Raw genomic sequence first — 22,836 nt, 5'->3', positions numbered from 1 at the left:
CTCTAAAGTTGCATAATTGTCATCTGACACACTTTATATGTATTTATTGTCTTTTTCTAGCAGTGTACTGTAAACTCCATGAGGGCTATGACTTTGCTCACTGCTATGTCCCAGTTCCTAGAAGAATCCCTGGTATACAGCAAGGCCACAGTAAATAATTGTTGAGTGAACGAATTTAAATCAGCCTCTGTCCTACATTTTAATTCCCTTAGTCATCTAATCTCTCTGACTTTAACCTCATAATTCAGTGTTTCTGTCTTCTTTCCATTGCTCTTTTAGCCTTACTCAGACTTCCATTCCATTGTAAAAATTTCCTCCTTATTCTCAACTTCTTAGAAGAACCCCTCCATTTACATTTCTTCATCAAGAACTGGTTTTCCTCTTGGCCCATCTTCTACACTCCAGATAATTTTGGGAGAAGATAGCGATGCTGTTAACATTTTCTTGTCTAGCCAGTTTTCCCAACAGGTCATTGGCTTCTAGCTTCAGGGGATCTTTGATGCCTGTTGGTCCTTTTGGTTGCTGTCAGTATTGTCTCTATTGTCAGTATTCCTCTCCCTTATGTATTCAGAGAGCTTTGGCACACAGCTAGTAGTCTTCTTCATTCTCAGTTTGTCATTCCGGCATGATGATATGCAGGGAATGTCTACTATCCTGGTCCAAAGTTGTTCTCAGTCATATGGCCACCAGTACTTCTTCAGAAATCCATGCGTGGATATTCTGTAGACTTTATCATCACTCAGAGGGGTTTCTTTTGAGAGTCTTCAGGTTTTTTTTCCATGTTCCACAACAAGCTGTGGCAAACCTTTATTTCTAGCACACTTGGTCTTTGACTGTAACGAGATCTCCTGTTGCTTGACCCATCCTTTTTTTCAGTCTGTCATTCCCCAGATCTGATAGAAATTCAATTGAAATTAAACAATTAACCTGATTAAAAAATGGGCGGCCGGACACCGTGGCTCATGCCTGTAATCCCAGCACTTTAGGAGGCTGGTGCAGGCAGATCACCTGTGGTCAGGAGTTCGAGACCAGCCTGGTGAAACCCCATCTCTACTAAAAATACAAAATTAGCCAGGCGTGGTGGTGCGAGCCTGTAATCACAGCTACTTGGGAGGCTGAGGCAGAAGAATCACTTGAACCTGGAGGTGAAGGTTGCGGTGAGCCAAGATCGCACCATTGCACTCCAGCCTGAACAACAAGAGTAAAACTCCATCAAAAAAAAAAAAAAAGGCAAAGGACTGGAATAGATATTTCCCAAAAGAAGACACACAGATGGCCAACAGGTATATGAAAATGTGCTCAACGTCACTAATCATCAGGGACTTACAAATCAAAACCACCATGAGCTAATCGCCTCACATCGTTAGAGTGGCTATAATCAAAAACACAAAAGATAACAAGGGTCGATGACGATGTGGCGAGAAGGGAACCCTTGTACGTTGTTGGTGGGAATGTAAATTAGTATGGCCATTATAAAAAACAGTGTGGAGGTTCCTCAAAAAATAAAAAATAGAACTGCCATATGACCCAGCAGTACTTCTCCTGGGTATATTTCCAAAAGAAATGAAACCAGTGTGTTGAAGAGATACTTGCCCTCTCATGTTCATGACAGCACTATACAATAGTGAAGTTGTTGAATCACCTTAAGTGTCTGCCAGCAGATGAGTGGATCAAGAAAATGTAGTGTATTCAAGGGAATACTATTCAGCTGTAAAAAAGAAAGAATCTTGTCATTTGCAGCAACATGGATGAACCTGGAAGACATTATGTTAAGTAAAATAAGGCAGACACAGAAGGACAAATACTGCATGATCTCACTTATATGTGAAATTTAAAAATGTTGAACTTTTGGAAACAGTGAGTAGAATGATGGTTGTCAGGGACTAGGGGTTGGGGGCTTGGGGAGATGTTGGTCAAAGGGTACAAAATTTCAGTTAGGTAGGAGGAATAAGTTTAAATCTATTGTATAACATGAAGACTATAATAAATAACGATGTATTGTATTTTGAAAATCACTAAGTAGATTTTAAGTGTTCTCATCACAAAAAATTATAAATATTTGAGGTAATGAGTATGCTGATTAGCTTGATTGAGCCATTCCACAATGTATCTTATTTTAAAACATTTTTTACACAGTAAATATGTATAACTTTTATTTGTCAATTAAAAAAGCAAAATTAGGCCGGTTGCAGTGGCCTGCGCCTGTAATCCCAGCACTTTGGGAGGCCGAGGAAGGCAGATCACTTGAGGTCAGGAGTTCGAGACCAGCCTGGCCAACATGGCATAAACCCCGTCTTTGCCAACAAATACAAAAATTAGCCAGGCATGGTGTCACACACCTGTATTCCCAGCTACTTGGCAGGCTGAGATGGGAGAATTGCTTGAATCTGGGAGGGGGAGGTTGCAGTGAGCCAATATTGAGCCACTGTACTCCTCGCTGAGCAGAGTGAGACCCTGTCTCAGAAAAAAGAAAAGCAAATTAAAAATACAGAATTTAATACTATCTTAAAGAAGTCTCTTCTTTAACTGCCTTTTGTTTTGATATGGGGGTATATTTATTGAATAATTATTTCCCACCCCCAATGATTTGTGATTCCATTTGTATGTTAAACTTTTACATAGTGGAATTTGTTTAATGTATCTGTCAGGTTTTGGTGCTAGCACCTTCTTTAAATGAATTAAAGCTTTTGATAATGTTTTAATATTTGGTAGTGTTAGTAGTTTCTAATTGACTTTATTTTTCAGAATTGTCAGTGGTGATGGTCTGGTTCTTCACACTTCCACATGATTTTGAAAAACATTTGATCAAGATCAAGTCATGGAAAGAAAAGTCTCCATTGGGTTTTTTTTTTTTTTTTTTTTTAAATGGTGTCAAACGGGACTAATTGACTAGTTCATATAAATTAATATTTTATTAAAACTTTTTTTTTTTTTGAGATGGAGTCTCACTCTTGTTGTGCAGGCTGGAGTGCAATGGCGTGATCTTGGTTCATTGCAACCTTCGCCTCCTGGGTTCAAGTGATTCTCCTGCCTCAGCATCTCAAGTAGCTGGGATTGCAGGTGCCCACCACCATGCCCTGCTAATTTTTTTTTGGTGTTTTTTAGTAGAGACAGGGTTTTACCATGTTGGCCAGGCTGGTCTCAAACTCCTGACCTCAGATGATCCACTTGCCTTGGCCTCTCAAAGTGCTGGGGTTACAGGTGTGAACCACCACGCCCAGCCTATGTTTTATTAAAACTTTAATGAGTAAAATGTCCAACATTTTAACTTTTTAGTAGTTTAAATCCTTTTTTCCTGTAAATATCACAGATATATCTTCTAGTATTTAAAAAAGATATGCAAAAAAGTAAATGATCCATTAACTTTGTTTTGTTTCAGATATGTTTCCTTCTTTTTGCCATTCTCTACGTTGTTTCCTACTTCATCATCACAAGATACAAGAGAAAATCAGGCAAGTGGAAACGAAATGTTAAAACCTTTGTTAGAATGCCAGATGGTCTAGGCATGGTATATGGGATATATTAGTACACTTCAGTGTCATAGTGCGTTGAATATGCCGGTGATTGAAGTAAGCAGTTGTCTGGTACTAAGAGACCTAAAAATAACCCCCAGGGAATTTGACTACTCTTAGAGTCATCCTCTTAGACCAGAGCCCTTGTTTATTACAATTCTTATGTCCAACTAAGAATAGTGCTAGGCTATTTAGTGTCTGGGAAATTCCAGAGTTTATAAGGATATTTGGTTCCTTGTGAGCGGCTCTGACTTTGAATGTTTAACTCATCCACACCCCATACCTTTGCTGGCTACTAGAGCATGTAGTAGATATTCAGAGTCTCCATAATACTATTTAGTATCCAATTACCAGCATCTTGTATTATCCTTTTATTCTTTCACATATATCCTTATCCAGCCAGAGGGACTACCGTATCTTCACTCTTTTTAATGAACTTTGTGCTCATTAATTCAGACTTTTTAGGTCAGGGTTTTATAAGTACCTAAGCAATTACCTTACTATTTTTTGTTAAATCTCAGCTGTTTTCTGAAAATCACAGGATTATCTGCTTGTGATGTTGGGCTAATCGTAGGTGCTGTATGAATACTTAATGATTTCTTCATATTATGCTATCAGTTTAAACTCGTGGGACTTTTGAGAGAAATAGGTTCTAGTGCATTGCTTTAGTACTGTTGCTTGGCTCTGTGACTGCACTTGAAGTACTCCATGGATATAACCTTTAAAATTTTTGAAGATATAGATTCAAAATAGTATCGTAGCTATTTAAAAAAAATTCATTGGCATGGTTTTATGGACTGTAGACACAGAAGGAGGGAGAGAGAAAGAATGACTGTATATAATTGCATCTTTCTAAGTGAAATGAGAGGTTGGTGAGTGGGAAAATTGGAGATTTATTAGATCATTTTTAGAGTAATGCAGGAGTGGTGGGAGAGTGATGAGGACCCTGGACCTAGTTGGTAGTGTGCTGGAAATAGAAGTGAAATGAATGTGGAGATATTAACACATTCTTTAAGACTTGATTTTTTTTTTTTTTTTTGAGATGGAGTCTCACTCTGTCGCCCAGGCTGGAGTGCAGTGGCGCGATCTCGGCTCACTGTAACCTTCACCTTCCGGGTGCAAGTGATTCTCCTGCCTCAGCCTCCCTAGTAGCTGAGATCACAGGCATGCACTACCACGCCCAGCTAATTTTTGTATTTTTAGTAGAGACAGGGTTTCAATATGTTGTCCAGGCTGGTCTCGAACTCCTGACCTCAGGTGATCTGCCCGCCTCGGCCTCCCAAAGTGCTGGGATTATAGGCGTGAGCCACTGCACCTGGCCAAGATTTGAAGATTAATTGGATGTGAGCACAACAGTATATAAAAATTAATCGTGACTATATTCTTTTGTGGTCCCTTTGGTTGTAAAAATTCTTTTGGGAATCTTGGAATTAAGAATGGAGGTGGAGTAACAGAATGTCCCAAATACACCCTTGATACTGAAGCAGGTGGGTACTCAGAATTCCAGAGACCTAAGCAGAGAGTCTTGGAGGACCTTAGGCATATAAGAAGGAGGGACCAGGAGGGTTTGTGGTATTTTTGTTTGTTTTGAGACGGAGTCTCGCTCTGTTGCCAGGCTGGCATACAGTGGCGTGATCTCAGCTCACTGCAACCTCCGCTTCGTGGGTTTAGGTGATTCTCCTGCCTCAGCTTCCCGAGTAGCTGGGATTACAGGTGTCCGCCACCACACTGGCTAATTTTTGTATTTTTTGTAGAGGTGGGGTTTCACCATGTTGGCCAGGATGGTCTCAATCTCTTTCCCTCGTGATCCTCCTGCCTCTGCCTCCCAAAGTGCTGGGATTACAGGCATGAGCCACTGTGCTCAGCCTGTGGTATTCTTAAAACTGGGCAATCTCTTTAGCTTATAAGTTTATGTGGGAGGACAAAAGAGATTGCTGACAGACATGAGCGAGAAGGAGAGTAGCAGAGTGAAGGCCATCGGCTACTTAAAAAAGATTAAGCAGGGCTGGGCGCGGTGGCTCAAGCCTGTAATCCCAGTACTTTGGGAGGCCGAGACGGGTGGATCACGAGGTCAGGAGATCGAGACCATCCTGGTGAACACGGTGAAACCCTGTCTCTACTAAATAATACAAAAAACTAGCCGGGCGAGGTGGCGGGTGCCTGTAGTCCCAGCTACTCGGGAGGCTGAGGCAGGAGAATGGCGTGAACCTGGGAGGCGGAGCTTGCAGTGAGCTGAGATCCAGCCACTACACTCCAGCCTGGGTGACAGAGCGAGACTCCATCTCAAAAAAAATAAAAATAAAAATAAAAATAAATAAATAAATAATAAATAAAAAAAAAGATTAAGAAAACTTTATATATATATATAATTTCAAATATATTTCAGTATATTTGATATATTTATATATAATTATGTATATTTTTATTATATATTATATATAATTTTTATTTTAAAATATATATATACCCACATATACACAATTTTTTTTTTTTTTGAGATAGGATCTCCTTCTGTCCCCTAGGCCAGAGAGCAATGGGGCAATCATGGCTGACTGTAGCCTCGACCTCCTGGGCTCAAGTGATTCTCCAACCTCAGCCTCCTGAGTATCCTGGACTACAGGCATGTGCCACCATGCCTAGTTAATTTAAAAAATTTTTTTTGTAAAGATGGAGTCTCCCTATGTTGCTTAAGGTGGTCTTGAATTCCTGGGCTCAAGAGATCTGCCCACCTCAGCTTCTCAAAGTGTTGGGATTACAGGCGTGAGCCACTGTGCTCAGCCAATTTCTGTTTGTAACAATAATTATGAGTTACTGAGGCAGTAGTATCCAAGTTACTTAGGATGATCCAGGAGATTCCTTGTTACTATTATTAATGACAAATGCAAATTATGGAAAATTAGATGAGTTCTATGTTTCTGACTTTTAATTTTATAGTAATTTTATTTGACTGTTAACCAGAATATTTTATTTATTAGCAGTTTCACTTAACATTGTATAACAATTTACTTTGTAGTGGTCATAAGGTTCTACTAAGTTTTATTTTCTTGAGCAAATTTTAATTTACATATGGTGGTTTTATTAATCAGGATTTTGTTAATCAAAACATCCCATTCTTTGTATACCATACTGCTTGATTTAATGAGATTTAAATTTGGATCTATGCTGAATCAATAATTGCCTTTTGTTTATATTGTGTTTATAGTTTTAATAATGAAGCATTTTGTTAGAAGATAAAGGAATATTAATACCTTAAATGTTTTTGCAGATGAACAGGAAGATGAAGATGCCATTGTCAACAGGATTTCGTATGTATTTTAAAGCTCAATTGTTCTGTTTCTGATTCTGAAGTCATCAATTCTCAAAATCCAATTCTAATTTTTGGACAGAAGTATGGAAAATATTTACCCAGCACATTACAATAGCTCTATCATATAAATTTTAGAAAGCACGTGTAAGCAAATATGTGTGTATAATTTAGCACTGATTGTCTCCTATTGAAATTGGCATATTTAGGGAGCTGACAGATTTTATCTTCAGGAGATTAAATGAGGAAATTGCCTTAATTTAATTGCTTGGTCATAAGAAAGAAGACTCTTGGCTGTCTGAACATTCTGCTGAGAAGACTATGATGTTCTCGAACCAGGCAGCAGACATCTCTGGTTAACTGAACCTGCCTGCTGTGAGCAGGAACGTGGACCCAGACTGTCTTGTAGGTTCCTTATGTACACCAGTAAGATATGATAGGGAGGTCTTGTAATTTTATTGACGTATCAATAAATTTTATTGTTACTTTTATTGAAGTATCAAACTGAATGAAAGCAGCGAATTCCTTTCTGTTAGTTTTTGCTTGTTTAAATGTGAAATTACACAGATGTGCCTATGTAGGAAAGTTCTGTATTCCAGGATTTTTTTATTGATACATTAACATTCTTTTGAAATTTCAAGTTTACAGAAAAGGTGGAAGTAGAAGAAAAAGTTTTTTTACTCGAACTGTTTAGAAGTTGCTCATCTGATGCTTCATTTCCTCAGGATACTTCTATGTGTAATTCCTATAAATAGTGCATTCTACCTAGGTATCAAAATAGTGAAGTTAGCATAGACAGCAGTACCACTCATACTCCATTCAAACTTACTAGTTATCCCAATAATGTCCTTTCTGTGGTGAAAGGATCCAGTTCAGAATCACACACTGCATTTGGGTGTCATGTCCTTTAGTCTCCTTCAGATTGAAACACTTCTTCAGTATTTCCTTGACTTTCCTGACCTTGATACTTTTGAAGATTATTAGGTAGTTATTTGGTTTTGTCTGATCTTTCTTCATAATTAGTATCAGATTATGCATCCTTTGCTGAGGAGGATGAGGAATTAAGAAAAGGGGAAGGGGAAGAGGAAGAGAAAGATTCTATGTGCTTTCACATACTTGTACATACATAGAGATAAATGCTTCTACATACAATGGAATAGTATTCAGCCATGAAAGAAATGAAGTACTGATACGTGCTGCAGTGTGGATGGACCATAGTAGTGAACGAAGCCAGACACAAAAGGCCACATAGTGTACAATTCCATCTGTAAGAAATGTCCAGAGTAGATAAAAGCAGATTGATGATTGCAAGGGGCTGAGGGAGAGGAGAACATGGAGCAGCTGCTTCATGGGTTTGGGATTTTATTTTGGTGTGATGAACATGAAAGAAAGAGGTGATTGTGCAACATTGTGAATAAACTACACACACCTGAATTGTTCACCCTACAATGGTAAGTTTTATGTAATGTGAATTTCACCTCAGTAAAGAAATTAATAACTCCCAGCTAATAAATGACTTGACCCGGCCTGATTTGTTTCATAACTGAAAAATGAATATAAATGGATTGTGATTTACTAGATTTGGTCATTTGTTTTAAATGACATAGGGAAACTAGATAAGAAACAAAAATAGCTGTAACTTTATGCCGAAAATTCTTACTTTCTCGCTTTAAAACCTAGGCCCAAAACTTGATGTTTTAAATTTACAGAATTAGGGGTTTTAGTTTTATTCCTGGCCCTGTAACATCTGTGAAAATTAAGTGAATCATTTTTTTCCTCTGTATAAATTAGTGCTCCTTTAAAAATTCACTTCACTCACCTCACAAAAGCTACAACGAATAAGAGACTGAGTAAAAGGTAGATATTCTCTCCATGTGAAACCCTCTAGGTGTGAAGGGCAAGTGAGATACGTACCTTTCTCCTCTCCATTCAGTCTGGTGCCACCTGTGGTGGTACATCCACTTCAGTGTACTTGTAGATCCATAATTTATAAACAGGAAAGAACACAGCACTTTGTCTTTTACCCCAAAAGTACGTTGAATGACAATAGGGTGATGTGCTATTTCCTTACGGTAGATGCCCAGGAGCATCTATCTTTATCTGCTCTTGGGGCAGCTGGCAGAGCACGTGCAAGGGGTTTGGGTTTTCCGAGTCACAGGTGGTTTCCATATCCTGGGGATGCATACAGAAATCCTCTTCCTGAAGGTCAGTGGGTTCGTATAAAGTGGTGATACAGTTAGGGGAGGGGCATGGGGAGGAGGGTCACCTGAGAGAAGGAGTCTGACCTAGTCTCCCCTGTCTGTCTTCCCTCCCCCTGTTGATCTCTTTGTCTTTTGCTGTGGTAGAATGAGTGAGAACTGTTGAGTTAGGGTGACGTGGGTTCAAACTCTGGACCCATGATTAACTTGAGTCCAGAAGAGATTGAGAAATATTCACTTCCTGTGTATGTAAAACAGACTTCCCACCTACTTTGGAGTGCTGTTGTGTGGATTAAATAGCATTTGCCAAAAAAAAAAAAAAAAAAAAACAACAACAAAAACCTAACTAGGGTAAGGTGCTTGATGCACAATAGGTGTGAAATTAATGTTTCCTCCACCTGAGGGCTTTTGACCTGTTTTGTCTGCTTAGAATTCTTTTTTTTTTTTGAGAGGGAGTTTCGCTCTTGTTGCCTAGGCTGGAGTGTGCAGTGGCGCGATCTCGGCTCACTGCAACCTCTGTCTCCTGGATTCAAGCGATTCTCGTGCCTCAGCCTCCCGAGTAGCTGGAATTACAGGTGCCTGCCACCACACCCAGCTAATTTTTATATTTTTAGTAGAGATGGGGTTTCATTATGTTGGTCAGGCTGGTCTTGAACTCCTGACCTCAGGTGATCCACCTACCTCGGCCTCCCGAAGTGCTGGGATTACAGGCATGAGCCACCGCGCCCGTCCTGCTTAGAATTATTTTCTGTCAGATATCCCACTGAATTCACTCTCACCTTCTTCAGTTTTGTTTTGCTTTATGTTTTTCCCTAAGTCTCAACTTTTCAGTGAGGCCTTCCCTAAGTGCCACACTTAATATTGAAACCTGTGTGTCCTCCTCCCCATTTCCAGTCCTCCTCACTGTGTTTTCCTGTAGCCCTTATCTTTAGTATATTATGCATTTACATATTTAATGTTTTATTGTGTATTGCCTGACTCTCTCCAGTCCAGGATAAGCCCTCCTTGGGCAAGAATGTTCGCTTGTGTTCCTTCACTGTTCACAAGTGCCTAGCACAGTGCTGGTACAGGGGAGCAGGCACTCTGCAAATACTTGTCTAGTGAGGGAGCCTCACCTGAAAGACCCCCTGAGGTAGAATCTCCGAGATGGGCTTTAACAGAAGCTCCATGGGTGATCCTGATAGTGCTACTGCTTAAGAACCACTGGTTTAGAGTGACGTATTAGAAAGCCTAGTTCATGCAGCAAATGTTGATCGATTAGCTGAGATGAAGACTTAAGCTTGAAGGCTGGTATGCCGACATTTCACAGATGAATGTAAAATGTCACTCAATTTGTTACTTTTCTGTTGCCCAGAGAATCAGACCTCTTGATACTTGGGAGGGTGTGAGCAAAATGTGAAATATGAAACTTTCTCTGTCATCAACACTATATCCATCTTATTGAATAATTTTGAATGATTTAAATTCAACCATAATGAAGTCTTGTTTCCACATGTACTTCCTGATTAGATATTATCAACCTGTTAAACTTTAAGATGTAAAGTGGCAGGTTTTGCTTATGATTAGCCTTTTTTATTAAAAATATATATTGAAATATTAACCCATGAAATACATTTTTATGATAACCTGTATTTTGCAGTGGAGTTTTAAAAATGTGAGGTCTTTCATTTTATTGATAACTACAAATAAATAAAAAAGCATTTATTTTTTGTTTAAAAAAATTGAGTGTCACATTGAGTCTGAGATTGAAAAATGAGGAAGAGGGAATATTGTAGAAGTTGGGGAAAGAGTTTCAAGAAGGAAGTAGTGCTTATCAATTTGAAATGTCATAGAAGGTCATATTCAGATTGCAATTAAAAAGTATCTGATGGATTTGACCATAAGGAGCGCCTCTTTAGAACTGGGTGAGGAGCAGAAGTCCTACTGCAGTGGGCTAATAAAGAAGTTGAGGATAAAGAAGTAAAGGTGTGATATGTGAGTTCTACTTCAGAAGCATTTTGAAAGAGCAGAAGCACCTGAGGATATTTATTTTTGGCGGGTCAGCAGCTAGAGGGAGGATGACTAACCGGTGAAGCAAGGTCCCTGGAGACGGCAGAGGTAGAGATCGGCACAAATGAGCAGGAGGTTGACAGATAGGAGAATAATTGTGTCTGTTGGTATCTTTATCAGGTGGTACGTATGAAGGGATTGTGCCCCTTTTTTCACTCTGAAACAGGAGATTCAGTCATTTTCTGGCAATGAGGAGCAATGGGGCCATGGTAGAAAGCTTAGAAAGAGCCTGATTGTGTTAGTCTGTTTTGTGTTGCTATAAAGGAACACTTGAAACTGGGTAGTTTATAAAGAAAGATTTGTTTGGCTCACAGTTCTGCAGGAGGTACAAGCATGACACTACCATCTGCATGGCTTCTGGTGAGGCCTCAGGAAGCGTTTACTCATGGTGGGAGGTGAAGGGAGATCAAGATTGAAGAGGAGATGCCAGGTTCCTTTAAACAACCGTCTTGTGAACTAACAGAATGAGAACTCACTCCTTACTGTAGGGTCTGCTCCTACGATCCAGTACCTCCCGTGAGGCCCCAGCCCCAACACTGGGGATCACAGTTCAACATGAGATTTGGAGGGGACAGATATCCAAACTGTATCACTGTTAGGAACAACACTCAAAATCCTAAGGAAATCGAACACTCAAACAAAGGATTCTTAGCAGAGCAATTTTATTTCTGTGCAGAGGGGTGCCTCCTTGGCCAGTCGCCATGAGAGCACACCTGAACAAAGGGGCACGAGATCTTGTATTCCTGACGCAAGTCCTGCCCTGTACCCTTTCCTCATTGGCTGGGGTCGGGTTGTACAATCTGATCCTGGTTGGCTAAACTTTTGATTTTTCTTAGATAAGGTGGGCACATAAAAGAAAGTGGAGAGGAAAGGGGAAGGGGTGTCTAATGAGCTAGAAAGTTAGTCCTCTTTCCAAATAAGGAAAGGAATGTGAGCTGGTACTGATAACGCCTGGTACTGTGGCGTGCCTGGGCATCTAACAAAGGCAAGAAGGAAAAAAAGATGGAAAAGGGAAAAGGAGGGGGGGATACTATGAATTAAAGAATAAAAGATTGATCAGGTTATTTGAAGAGAAACCTCATCATATCCCACATCCCTGATGATGGGAGTTAAGAATAGGAGATGAGAGACTCGTAATCCAAGGATCCTGATCCTTGTTTACTAACTGAAAGTATGTGAAAGCTTTGTGGAGTGTTAAAGTGATTTAAGGTGGTTTTGTTGTTTTAATTCATCATCACCTTGCAAAGACACTTCACAATATCTATAGATAGGGCTTTTTTATTTTTACACTAGTTATGTTCAGTCACTAGTTATATTCAGCATCTGAGTGCATGCCCTCATCACCTTATTTTATTTAGACAAAAGTTTTCTCTTCCCGATTGGATTAAGGAGATAGTTACAAATGTCAGATATTTGGGGAAACACTTGTCTTATTACTACCACAATTAGAAAAGATGCATTACTCTGAAGATGTAATTTTTAAAAATAATGCTCCATTTCAGAAGGTGAAGTTGTGAAATACTTCATAGGGCAAATGATGTTTGGGGTCTGTCTTGAAATTCATGTATGAGTTTGCCATGCAACTTAGAGGGTATTCTAGGGAGTGAGTAGACTGTGCAGAGGGGCAAGGAGTCCTGAAAATCCATTTCTTGTTTGGGCTATGAAGGAGTTAGGTAAGTCTAAGTGTATGTCGAAATGGGTCATGGTGAGAAAAGAGCCTGGAAAATTATCTTGGGATAGCCGTGCAGGACCTGGAATGGTGAGATTTTGGATTTGATCTCAATTTTAGCATGGGAAGGAATGATAGCAATCGGAAGAGCTTCCTCCCGTGACTGGAGAAGCTTGCTGGAGACCGCTTGCTGGCTGGTCGCTGCCAGAGTTGGCTGTGGACCCTGAGACAGCACTTGTCTGAGGACTTTTCCCAGGAAACGCAGTGTCTATTCAGCAAAACGAATTTACAGAAATTCTATATCTGATTTCAGTTGTATTTTTGGTATGTATCATATAGTCTACATTTAAAAATTTATCATTGATTTGCTGAACCAAGGAATCCTGGTTATTTTTGGCTTTTAAGTAGGAATACACTTCTGTTGGTTGCCACAAGATGGCATTGGCCTCAAAGTTTCTCTGTTAGATGTGTTTTTGGGTATTTAGTTTTTTTTTTTCCCTGCTTTTAAAAAATATTTTCTTACATTTGTTTTTACTTTCTTCCAATATTAACTTTAATAGAACTTTAATATCCATTCTGTCTCTAATATTGGTGAAGTTCTTTTTTCCTTTGCCAATTTATTCTTGTAAAATCTTTTAAAAAGTTAGGTGTTTGTTGTAAAAAATAAGTGTTTCAGAAATGTATAACTGAGAAGGTAAAAGCCCCTTATAATCCCTCTTTCCTATGGGATTTTTACATATTATGCCGGATTTCTTTTGTACCTCTGTATAAGTACACATTTGTTGGGGGGAGAGCATGTTTTTACATTTATTGTTCATGCTTCATTTTTTTGGTTAACTTATTTTAGATATTGTTCCATATTAGTACCTATTAAAGCTATCTTATATTTTTAAATGACATAGTCGTGCTTTAAATAAGTACAATATTGTTTAATAGTTTTCTATTGTTTATTACTATAATTTATTTAATCTTTACCCATTAAAGAGATGCCAGGCTTTCTAAGTTTTTTTCCCTCTGAAATAAACATTTTAAATTAAAATTTTTTATACTGCTTTCACAGTAATTTTTTCACCTCAGTTGTTGCATTGCTGTTAGCATATGTCATATGTTGTCAAAGTTGTTAATTAAATGCAATTTTGAAATAAATACTTATATTTCAAAGAGGAAGGAACTACAATTTTTTCTTTGTAAAATATGTGAAGTACTGTGTCTTCAGTATATGTTTGTCTTTAAGGTACTACTTGCTAGACTTACTGACATTTTCATAGAGTAAGGAGTTTTAGAGTTTATCTAGTTTAACTTCTAGGCCCATATGTGTGTCATTTGTCTCCCAACTACATATATTTAATAAAATTCTTAATATAATGCTTTTTTGATGAAAACATTAAAGAGTTTGCATTCTTTTTGATGACTTTCATGTTCATGGCTTTTTCAGATCACTTGTGACGATGACTCTCTTTTCTTCCAGGTTGTTTTTGAGCACATTCACTCTCGCAGTGTCAGCTGGGGCTGTTTTGCTTTTACCCTTCTCAATAATCAGCAATGAAATCCTGCTTTCTTTTCCTCACAACTACTATATTCAGTGGCTAAATGGCTCCCTGATTCATGGTCAGTATATATTACTTAATATAATCACAATCAATATTTTATTTTTTTCTGTATCATATTTTTAGATTTTTCTTTTCTTAGTTTTCTTCATAATTTGTGACTTCCTCCAGTAAACGATTTGGGTCTTTAATAATGTCAGAAAACCAGATTTTACTTGTCATTTCTCTTAGTCAAGGAGCAGTTTTTATACTTACGATTTTGATAAATTCATTTCAGTATTCAGCAAGAGAATTTTGGTGTATCTGAATATGTCAGAAGAACTCAGACTCCATTTAAGAACTAGACAACTGGCCGGGCATAATTGCTCAGGCCTGTAGTCCCAGCACTTTGGTGGGCCGAGGGCGGCGGTGGGGGGGGGGGGGGGGGGGCCCCCGGGGGCAGGGGGTTGGGGCCCGCCCGGCCCACCGGGGGGAACCCCCCCCCCCCCCGTCTCTACTAAAAATATAAAAAGTAGCCAAGCGTGGTGGCGCACGCCTGTAATCCCAGCTACTTGGGAGGCTGAGGCAGGAGAATCACTTGAACCTGGGAGGGGGAGATTGCAGTGAGCCAGGATTGCACCATTGCCCTCCAGTCTGGGCAAGAAGAGTAGAACTCCATCTCAAAAGACCTAAAAAACAGCAACTATAGTTTCTATTTTATTTGCTAGTAGTTTCTTTAGTCATTTCAAAATATAGAAGGGGAAAAACACTCTATGTCAGGTACAAATAGGTATCGTGGTGTATTGCTTTGTAGTCTTTGGGCAAGCTGCTGTCCTCTTGCCACGGTTTCCTATTGTCTTAATTGGGATGATAAAGAAAACCCAGCTTGCCGGCTTGTTTTTGGAATAGGAATGATGTATGTAAAGTAACTGTCTTTTAGTAGGCACTTAATAGGTGGTAGCTATTATGATAGTTATTTATACTGTGAGGTGTTTTCTTTCTTCCTTCTGAAGACTTTTATTGTTTTTACAAGTCAATTTAGTTTATGTAAACTGAACTCTTGTCTCTCATAGAACATACTGGTGTAATTCTTTTTTGAGACATTCTAATTTATTTTTATTTTTTAATGTTTTTAATTTTTGTGAGTGTATAGTTGGTGTATATATTTATGGACTATATGAGATATTTTGATACAGGCATGCAATGCAAAACAATCACTTCAGGGTAAACAGGGTGTCCATCACCTCAAGCATTTATCCTTTGTTACGATTTCGTAATTATGTGTTAGAACTACAGCTCTTAGGAATTTGGATCTCTTTCTTGTTCATCATGCCCATACCCCTCATTTTATTAGTGTTGATTTGTGTTACTAGTAACTATAGTACTAGTTATTATTTTGTTCATGTTATTAGTTGTTGGTGTTATCAGTGTTAATAATTATTTTAATTTGTTATGTATTTCAATTTCTGCATCTCATTTTAAGGTAAAAGTTTTTTGAAAATTTTTTTTCTTAGTAAGAACCTTATGAGTTAATGGTTAAATGTCCTTCTTTGACAATATTTAAGCTAAGTTGCCATTTGACTTAAAAAAATATGTGTCAGAGATAGCTTGTTTTCATTACATTTGTATTATAGGTCAGAGAATTTGGAATTTCTGAGTTAACATAAAGAAGTGTTGGGATCTCAAATCCAAGGAAAAAAATGGAATAACTTGCATGTGTAGTAGTGTTACAGTTAAGTATGCTTTAGTTTTTATAGTTGACATTTTGCATTTGGAAAACATCCCTTTTTTTTTTTTTTGAGACAGGGTCTCACTCTGTCGCCCAGCCTGGAGTGCAGTGACATGATGATGGCTCTCTGCAGGCTCCACCTCCTGGGCTCAGGTGATCCTCCACCTCAGCCTCCCAGGTAGCTGGGACTGCAGGTGCGTGACACCATGCCAAGGCAGTTTTTGGTATTTTTTTTTTTGTAGAGTCAGGGTTTTGCCATGTTGCCCAGGCTGGTTTTGAACTCTTGGACTGAAGTGATCCTCCCACCTTGGCCTCCCAAAGTGCTGGGACTAGAGATGTTGCCAAGATGTCACTTTTTACGTGTGACACGTGATTACTGGAGTTGCTGTAGAAGGCTGTGGTGCATTAGACTAATAATGTATATTCTTTTTTCATTGCTATTATGTTCATGGTGCTGTAATCCAGTGGAGGAAAAGAGCAAGTTTAAATTTAAGAGATTACCAGTTTTATATGTATATTTTATTTCCTGTCTCCTACTGTTTGAGAAAACGTAGAAGACAGTCTTTGTAGGTCGTGCTACCTTAGCAATCTCTTAAGCTTTTGCTGTGACTGTGGCCCTATATATTAAGAACAACAGCAACACCAACCACTCCGTTATTTTTTTCCTGTTCATAAAGTAGTGTGTGTGCACTATACAGAATATGAAAAATACTAAAATGTACAAAGAAGGAAAAATCCACATTTTTTTTAGCGTGTGTGTGTGTGTGTGTGTGTGTGTGTATATATATATATATATATATATATAAATTTTTTTTTTTGAGATGGAGTCTCACTCTGTCGCCCAGGCTGGAGTGCAGTGGCATGACCTTGGCTCACTGCAAGCTCCGCCTCCTGGGTTCACGACATTCTTCTGCCTCAGCCTCCTGAGTAGCTGGGACTATAGGTGCCCACCACCATGCCCGGCTAATTTTGTTGTATTTTTAGTAGAGACTGGGTTTCACCATGTTAGCCAGGATGGTCTTGATATCCTGACCTCGTGATCCACCTGCCTCGACCTCCCAAAGTGCTGGGATTATAGGCGTGAGCCACCACGCCTGGCCGCATGTGTATATTATGTATAGCATATGCAATTTATACCTTTAAAACCTTTAATATTATATTGTGTTTTCTATACCTTTTATGTTCTTCAAAACCAGTTTTACTGGTGTAACCTGAGCTGTATATATGGCAATATATTAAGCTAGTGGTTTTCAAAGGCTATTTCGTCATTTTAAAAGGTGGAACCATTTATCCCTCCAGTGACTTGCTACTTGCATTTTTCAGATTTGCAATAGAAAACGGCTGAGTTGTTCCTCAGGTACCAAACCCACCCTGTCCTGTTTGTGGAACATTTCACTTAACCAGTAAACTGTTATTGAGCATCTAGAGGATTTTTAAATTTTAATTATTATTTGGGTTTCTGACAATTTCTTTACATGCAAATTAGAATGAAAATTATTAGGCTAATGAGTATTATTGCTAAACTGTTTTCTAGAATTACTTGTTTATATTCTCTTGCTAGACCATGAAAATGCCTCTTGTTTTTAGCCATAAACTTAATAACAATGGATATTAGTATCTTTAAAATCTTTTCCATTTTCATGGATAGAAGGTCGTTTCTCATTATTGTAATGTTAATTTAAAAAGTTTTTAGTGAGATAGGACGTTTTAATTTTAATTTATAAAATATAGAAAAATAATACATATATCATTTTATTTTCATTTATTTATTTTTATTATAATTTTTTTGAGATAAAGTGTTGCTCTGTCGCGCAGGCTGGAGTGCAGTGGCGCAATCTCAGCTCACTGCAACCTCTACCTCCCGGGTTCAAGCAATTCTCCTGCCTCAGCTTCCTGAGTAGTGGGGACTACAGTTGTGTGCCACCATGCCCAGATAATTTTTATATTTTTAGTAGAGACAGGGTTTCACCATGTTGGCCAGGCTGGCCTCAAACTCCTGACCCCAAGTGATCCACCCTCTTTGGCCTCCCAAATGCTGGGATTGCAGGTGTGAGCCACCACGCCCGGCCCATGTATCATTTTATTTGATTCATGTTTTTGCCCTGTTTTGTGGTTGTTGCTTTTTTCATATTGAATTTATGATCTCTTTATGTGTGAACACATCAGCTTTTCATTCAATTTTTATACATATTTTTCTGATTGTTATTTTGCTTTTTAATTTCGATTGCTTTTTTCCAGAATTTGAATATTTTTTATAATATTTGGTTTTTCTTTTTTTCTTTGGTGTCTCTAATTGTTTTTGTGTTTATAAGATGGTTTCCCATCCTGAGATATGACAGCTGGTTGTCCCAATACCATTAATTGAATATTCTTTTTTGTACTGATTTTTTATGCTTCATTTTCAGTAAGCTAAATATTATATTAGGGTTTGTTTCTGGGCTCAGGTATGCAGCTTTTGGAGTCAGATAGACCTGAGCTTGAATTTCAAATCTGTCTGAAACCCTTAGCAACCTTGAGCAAATTGTTTACACTTCCAAAGTCTCAGTCTTTTATCTCTAAAATGACCATATCAAGGTCTAGTTTATAGAATTATTATAAGTGGAATATATATTATTATAAGTGGAATTATTGTAAGTGGAATATACATATATATATAGTAGTGTGTATATATATACACACACACACACACACACACACACTAAGTACCAAAGTACCTAGTCTATTGCCTGATGGTCCAGAGTAAGAAGGAAATAAATGCTGAGTTTTACTTTCTGTTTTTCCCCTCTGGTTTGTCTGTTCCTATGCCAGTGCCATATTGTTTTAAATACTATAGTTTTGTAATACTTTGCTCCTACTAGGTTTTAAAAAGTTCATACATTTTATGAAGCTTTTCATAAGCAAAGTCATGTATTTTGTGCAGTGTGGGATATGACAATTCTATGGAAATTTGTCTTTTAATTGTTCTGTCTGTGTTAGGGAAATGTATGTGTATGTACATGTTCGTGTGTGTTTGAAGAAATCCATGTTTGGTGGGGAGATTTGGAAAACAAAAGTCACAGCTAGTGGATTGGGTTCCTCAGCAGTGGCTCTAGCCAGGCCAGCCTTGGTGAGTAGAAGTCCATGGTGCTGGGTCCGTGTGTGATCTCCATCCCTACTGTCATGGTGACTTTGTTCATGAGCCCATTGGGCAATGACGGGGGTGGCTGGGGTGGCTCATATCCACAGAGCCAGCCAACCTATCCACTTAATTATTAAAATCCTCCTCTGCTGAGGTCACCCTTCGCTGAGCGTTCACATGGGACACAAATACTTTCCCATTTTTTTCCCATTCAGAGAGGTCTGTTCATCTACCTCATCCCAGTTTTCTTATTGCCAATTTTCCAGTTGTGTTTCTTTAAGACTCTGACCATCCAGCCAAACCATTGGCCATAGTCCATTAATTTGTAATAATCACACATTTGGCTATTTCTCTTTCCAAGCAAAGTAAACAGCCAGATGTATGGCCCATAGTTCTGTCCGTCGGAGAATTTCCCTTCACCACTGTCCTTTTAGGGGTGTTCCAGAAAGGGGCAGTAGTGCTGCAACTATCCACTAACGTGGGTGCCTGCATATCATGCAGAACCATCTGGAAGCCAGGCCCAGGTCTGCCTCCATCAACTGATTTTAGGGAACTCCCCAGGAGACTGTAGGTGCAGGCTGGGAGAGAGAAGGCAGTGCAGCAGGAGTGGGGACCGTCGGCATTGGGGGCACTTCTTTATGTGACTTGTGCCTTTAGGGCCTACTTAGGCCCGGACACATACCACTTCCATTTGATGACGGAATGCTGCTGTGCACACCCAACTTTCTGGCTTGGTGGGTCAGAAAATATTCAGTTCATGATGAGCAACTCAGGTCCCATGGTAGCTTGATGTCCCATGTTTAAGCATTCAATCCCTACTAAAGCCCCATAGTGGGCCAGCAGCTGTTTCTCAAAGGCAGTCGTTATCCACAAGGAGGGCAGAGCATTGCCCCAACATCCTAAGGGTCAGTTCACCTCGAGAGGAACCTGCCAAAGGCTCCATACAACATGCATCTCTGCCTCTGCCCTTTCAGGCACCCTTGGATCTGCTGGGTCATGTGGCCCAGGAGGCAGAGTAGCCTGTACAGAGCCTGGAGCTGCTGCAGAGCCTTCTCTCATTCTGGGCTCTACTCAAAACCAGCAGCTTTTCAGGCCACTCAGTAAACCAGCTAGAACAACACATGCAAATGAGAAATGTATTGTCTTCGAAATCCAGAGAGGCCTGCTAGATGCTATGCCTCTTTTTTGGTGCAGGAGGCGCCAGATTCAACCGTTTATCCTTCACCTTAGAAAGGATAGCTCTATGTATCCTATAACGCTGGACCCTGAGAAATTTCATTGAGATAGAAGGCCCCTGAATTTTTGTCAGATTTATTTCCCACTTTTTGACACACAGATGTCTTACCAATAAGTTTAGAGTGGTTGTTACTTCTCACTCACTAGTTACAATCAGCAAAATATTATCAACGTATTGGGCCAGTATGATATTAATATCTTATGGAAGGGAAAGGTGATCAAGATTCCTGTGAATTAAATTATAATACAGGGCTAGAGAATTTATATGCCCTTGAGGTAGGGCAGTGAAGGCATATTGCTGGCCTTGTCAACTGAAAGCAAACTGCTTCTGGTGGTCTTTACTAACACAGACAGAAAGAAAAGCATTTGGCAGATCAGTAGCTGCATACCAGATAGGTGACATGTTAATTTGTTCAGGCAATGAAGCCACATCTGGTACAGCAACTGCAGTTGGACTCACCACCTAGTTAAGCTTAACAATATCCTGTTATTCTGGAAGCTCTGTCTGTCTTCTGCACAGACCAGATACGAGTCAAATGGGGGTGTGGTGGGGATCCCCACCCTTGCATCTTTCAAGTCCTTGATGGTGGCAGTAATCTCTGAAATCCCCCCAAGAATGCAGTATTGGTTTTGGTTTACTGTTTTCCTAGGTAGATGCAGTTCTAGTAGCTTCCACTTTGTCTTTCCCACCATAATAACCCTCACTCCACGGGTCAGGAAATCAGTGTGGGAATTCTGCTAGCCATTCCGTTCCATTAATGCCTTCTGGAAGTGAGGAGACAGCCACAGGATGGGTTCAGGGAGCCGCTCTGAGCTGGACCTCTGCTAAAATTCCATCGATTACCTGACCTCCGTAAGCCCCTACTCTGACTGGAGAGCCACAGTGAAGGTCTCCTGGGAACAGTGTCAGTTCCGAGCCAGTGTCTAGAAGTTCACAAACAGTCTGGTTATTTCCTTTTCCCCAAAGCACAGTTACATCACTTATATTCATTTGTCAATCTATCATTTACGCTTTTGTGACATTTATGGGATTCTGTGAGTACCCAGAAAATGTTCAGATTCCTTTAATCTCCCATGGAGCATCTGTTCTGTACTTTCATGTTGAAAGTGTTCAATAAATATTTATTGATTGAAGGAATAAAAGTCATTATAATTATGTCGTTAGGAATATTTTGGCAAAAGTGAATTTGAGAGGAAATTTAATGGCTTATCTTATAAAATTGTCAGTATGGATGTTTTGATTGTGCCTTTAATGTGTAAATCACATATGGATTAGAGGCTAAATGTGTTAATGTTTTTTTTTTTTTTTTGTATGTGCAAATATATTTAGTTTGGCTTAAATACAGTGTTTGGATTTTGGACATAGGATTGAGATGTTACGTGCTAACCATATTACCTTGGAATGCTTCTTTACTTTTTTGGGCAAGAATTTTGTAACATAATAAATAAAATAATAATGTTAGTAAACTGTGTCATGTAAACAAGATGTATCTCTGCCTGCAGTGAGAAAACAGCTTGAAAAATGTGATATAGAAAAATGACATTGGAGCACTGGGGTTAGGCAAACTGGTGGTAATCCTCTGGCCACTGGCTTTTGTCTGGTGGTTGTCATCACTTGTCAGCTTGATGCTGTGAGATGTGTTCTGTAATTCACACAGTGTGGGTCCATGACATGCCAGCAACTGTAGTTTGTTGTAGGATGGGGCAGAGATGACAAATTAAAATGGTAGTGTAAGTTCTTTTTGTTGTTAAAATGGGAAAAAGGGTTAGAAATGGACCGAAAACAAAGTATCTGCTTCTATACATTTTCTGTATCTTGTGTGCTGTTAAAAAATTAATAGAAAAATATGAAACTCTTCATTTCCATAAGTTGAAAAACAATGATACAGCTGCTTTGTGAGTTTTCCTTTTGGGGTGATAAAAATGTTTTGGAGTTAGGTGAAGTTGGTGGTTGCACACCATTGCAAATGAACAGTTCTGTGCAAATGCCACTTAATTGTTCACTTTAAAATGACTAATTTTAAGTAATGTGAATTTAATATCAAAATAAGAGCCAAATAACGATCAAAATTTGGAAGATAGGAAAATGATGGAATTAGATTGTACCCTTAAATAAAACCAGGAAACAATTCTTCAGTTTTTGAGGGTTTTTTCCCCAGTGGGGCCCAATTTTTGCTAAGCTGTCCACTCACTTATGGCCAGAGATAGAGACAAAACAAACATTTGTGACATGAATGCCCAGTTTGAGATTGTCTATTAAAATATAACCACAATGAATCCAACGAATCGCTGCAAGGACTGTGTGCTTTATTTTGATTTGTCATCAGGAATAGACGATATACTGTTTGGACATCGTGAAGGAACAATGAAAATCCAACCTTTTAAAATTCATTTTTAAGTTCCACAGACGATCCAAAAAAACCAGACTTTTAGAGTATAAGCAATCGAACTTAAGAAAAATTGTGTTTACTTATGCATAGATGCTAAGTCAAAAG

The 22,836-nt window shown here is 38.9% G+C and overlaps 1 protein-coding gene across 5 annotated transcripts in view; it reads left to right on the top strand.

Annotated features, from left to right (window-relative positions):
* LMBR1 (limb development membrane protein 1) overlaps positions 1-22,836 on the top strand; it is a 212,157-nt gene that overhangs the window by 45,311 nt on the left and 144,010 nt on the right. For 4 of the 5 annotated variants that reach the window (XM_023225374.2, XM_023225370.2, XM_023225371.1 and 1 more), the window contains exons 2-4: positions 3,380-3,452; positions 6,778-6,817; positions 14,201-14,340. In XM_023225374.2, the coding sequence (XP_023081142.1) occupies positions 3,380-3,452; positions 6,778-6,817; positions 14,201-14,340 (253 nt within the window). Of the gene's footprint in view, positions 1-3,379; positions 3,453-6,777; positions 6,818-14,200; positions 14,341-22,836 lie in introns of those variants that run through there. The other variant, XM_023225375.2, reaches the window with a different exon arrangement.

The sequence above is a fragment of the Piliocolobus tephrosceles genome, chromosome 8, assembly GCF_002776525.5.
Source record: "Piliocolobus tephrosceles isolate RC106 chromosome 8, ASM277652v3, whole genome shotgun sequence".
NCBI classification, from domain to species: domain Eukaryota; kingdom Metazoa; phylum Chordata; class Mammalia; order Primates; family Cercopithecidae; genus Piliocolobus; species Piliocolobus tephrosceles.
This window is presented reverse-complemented; position numbering and strand designations above follow the sequence as displayed.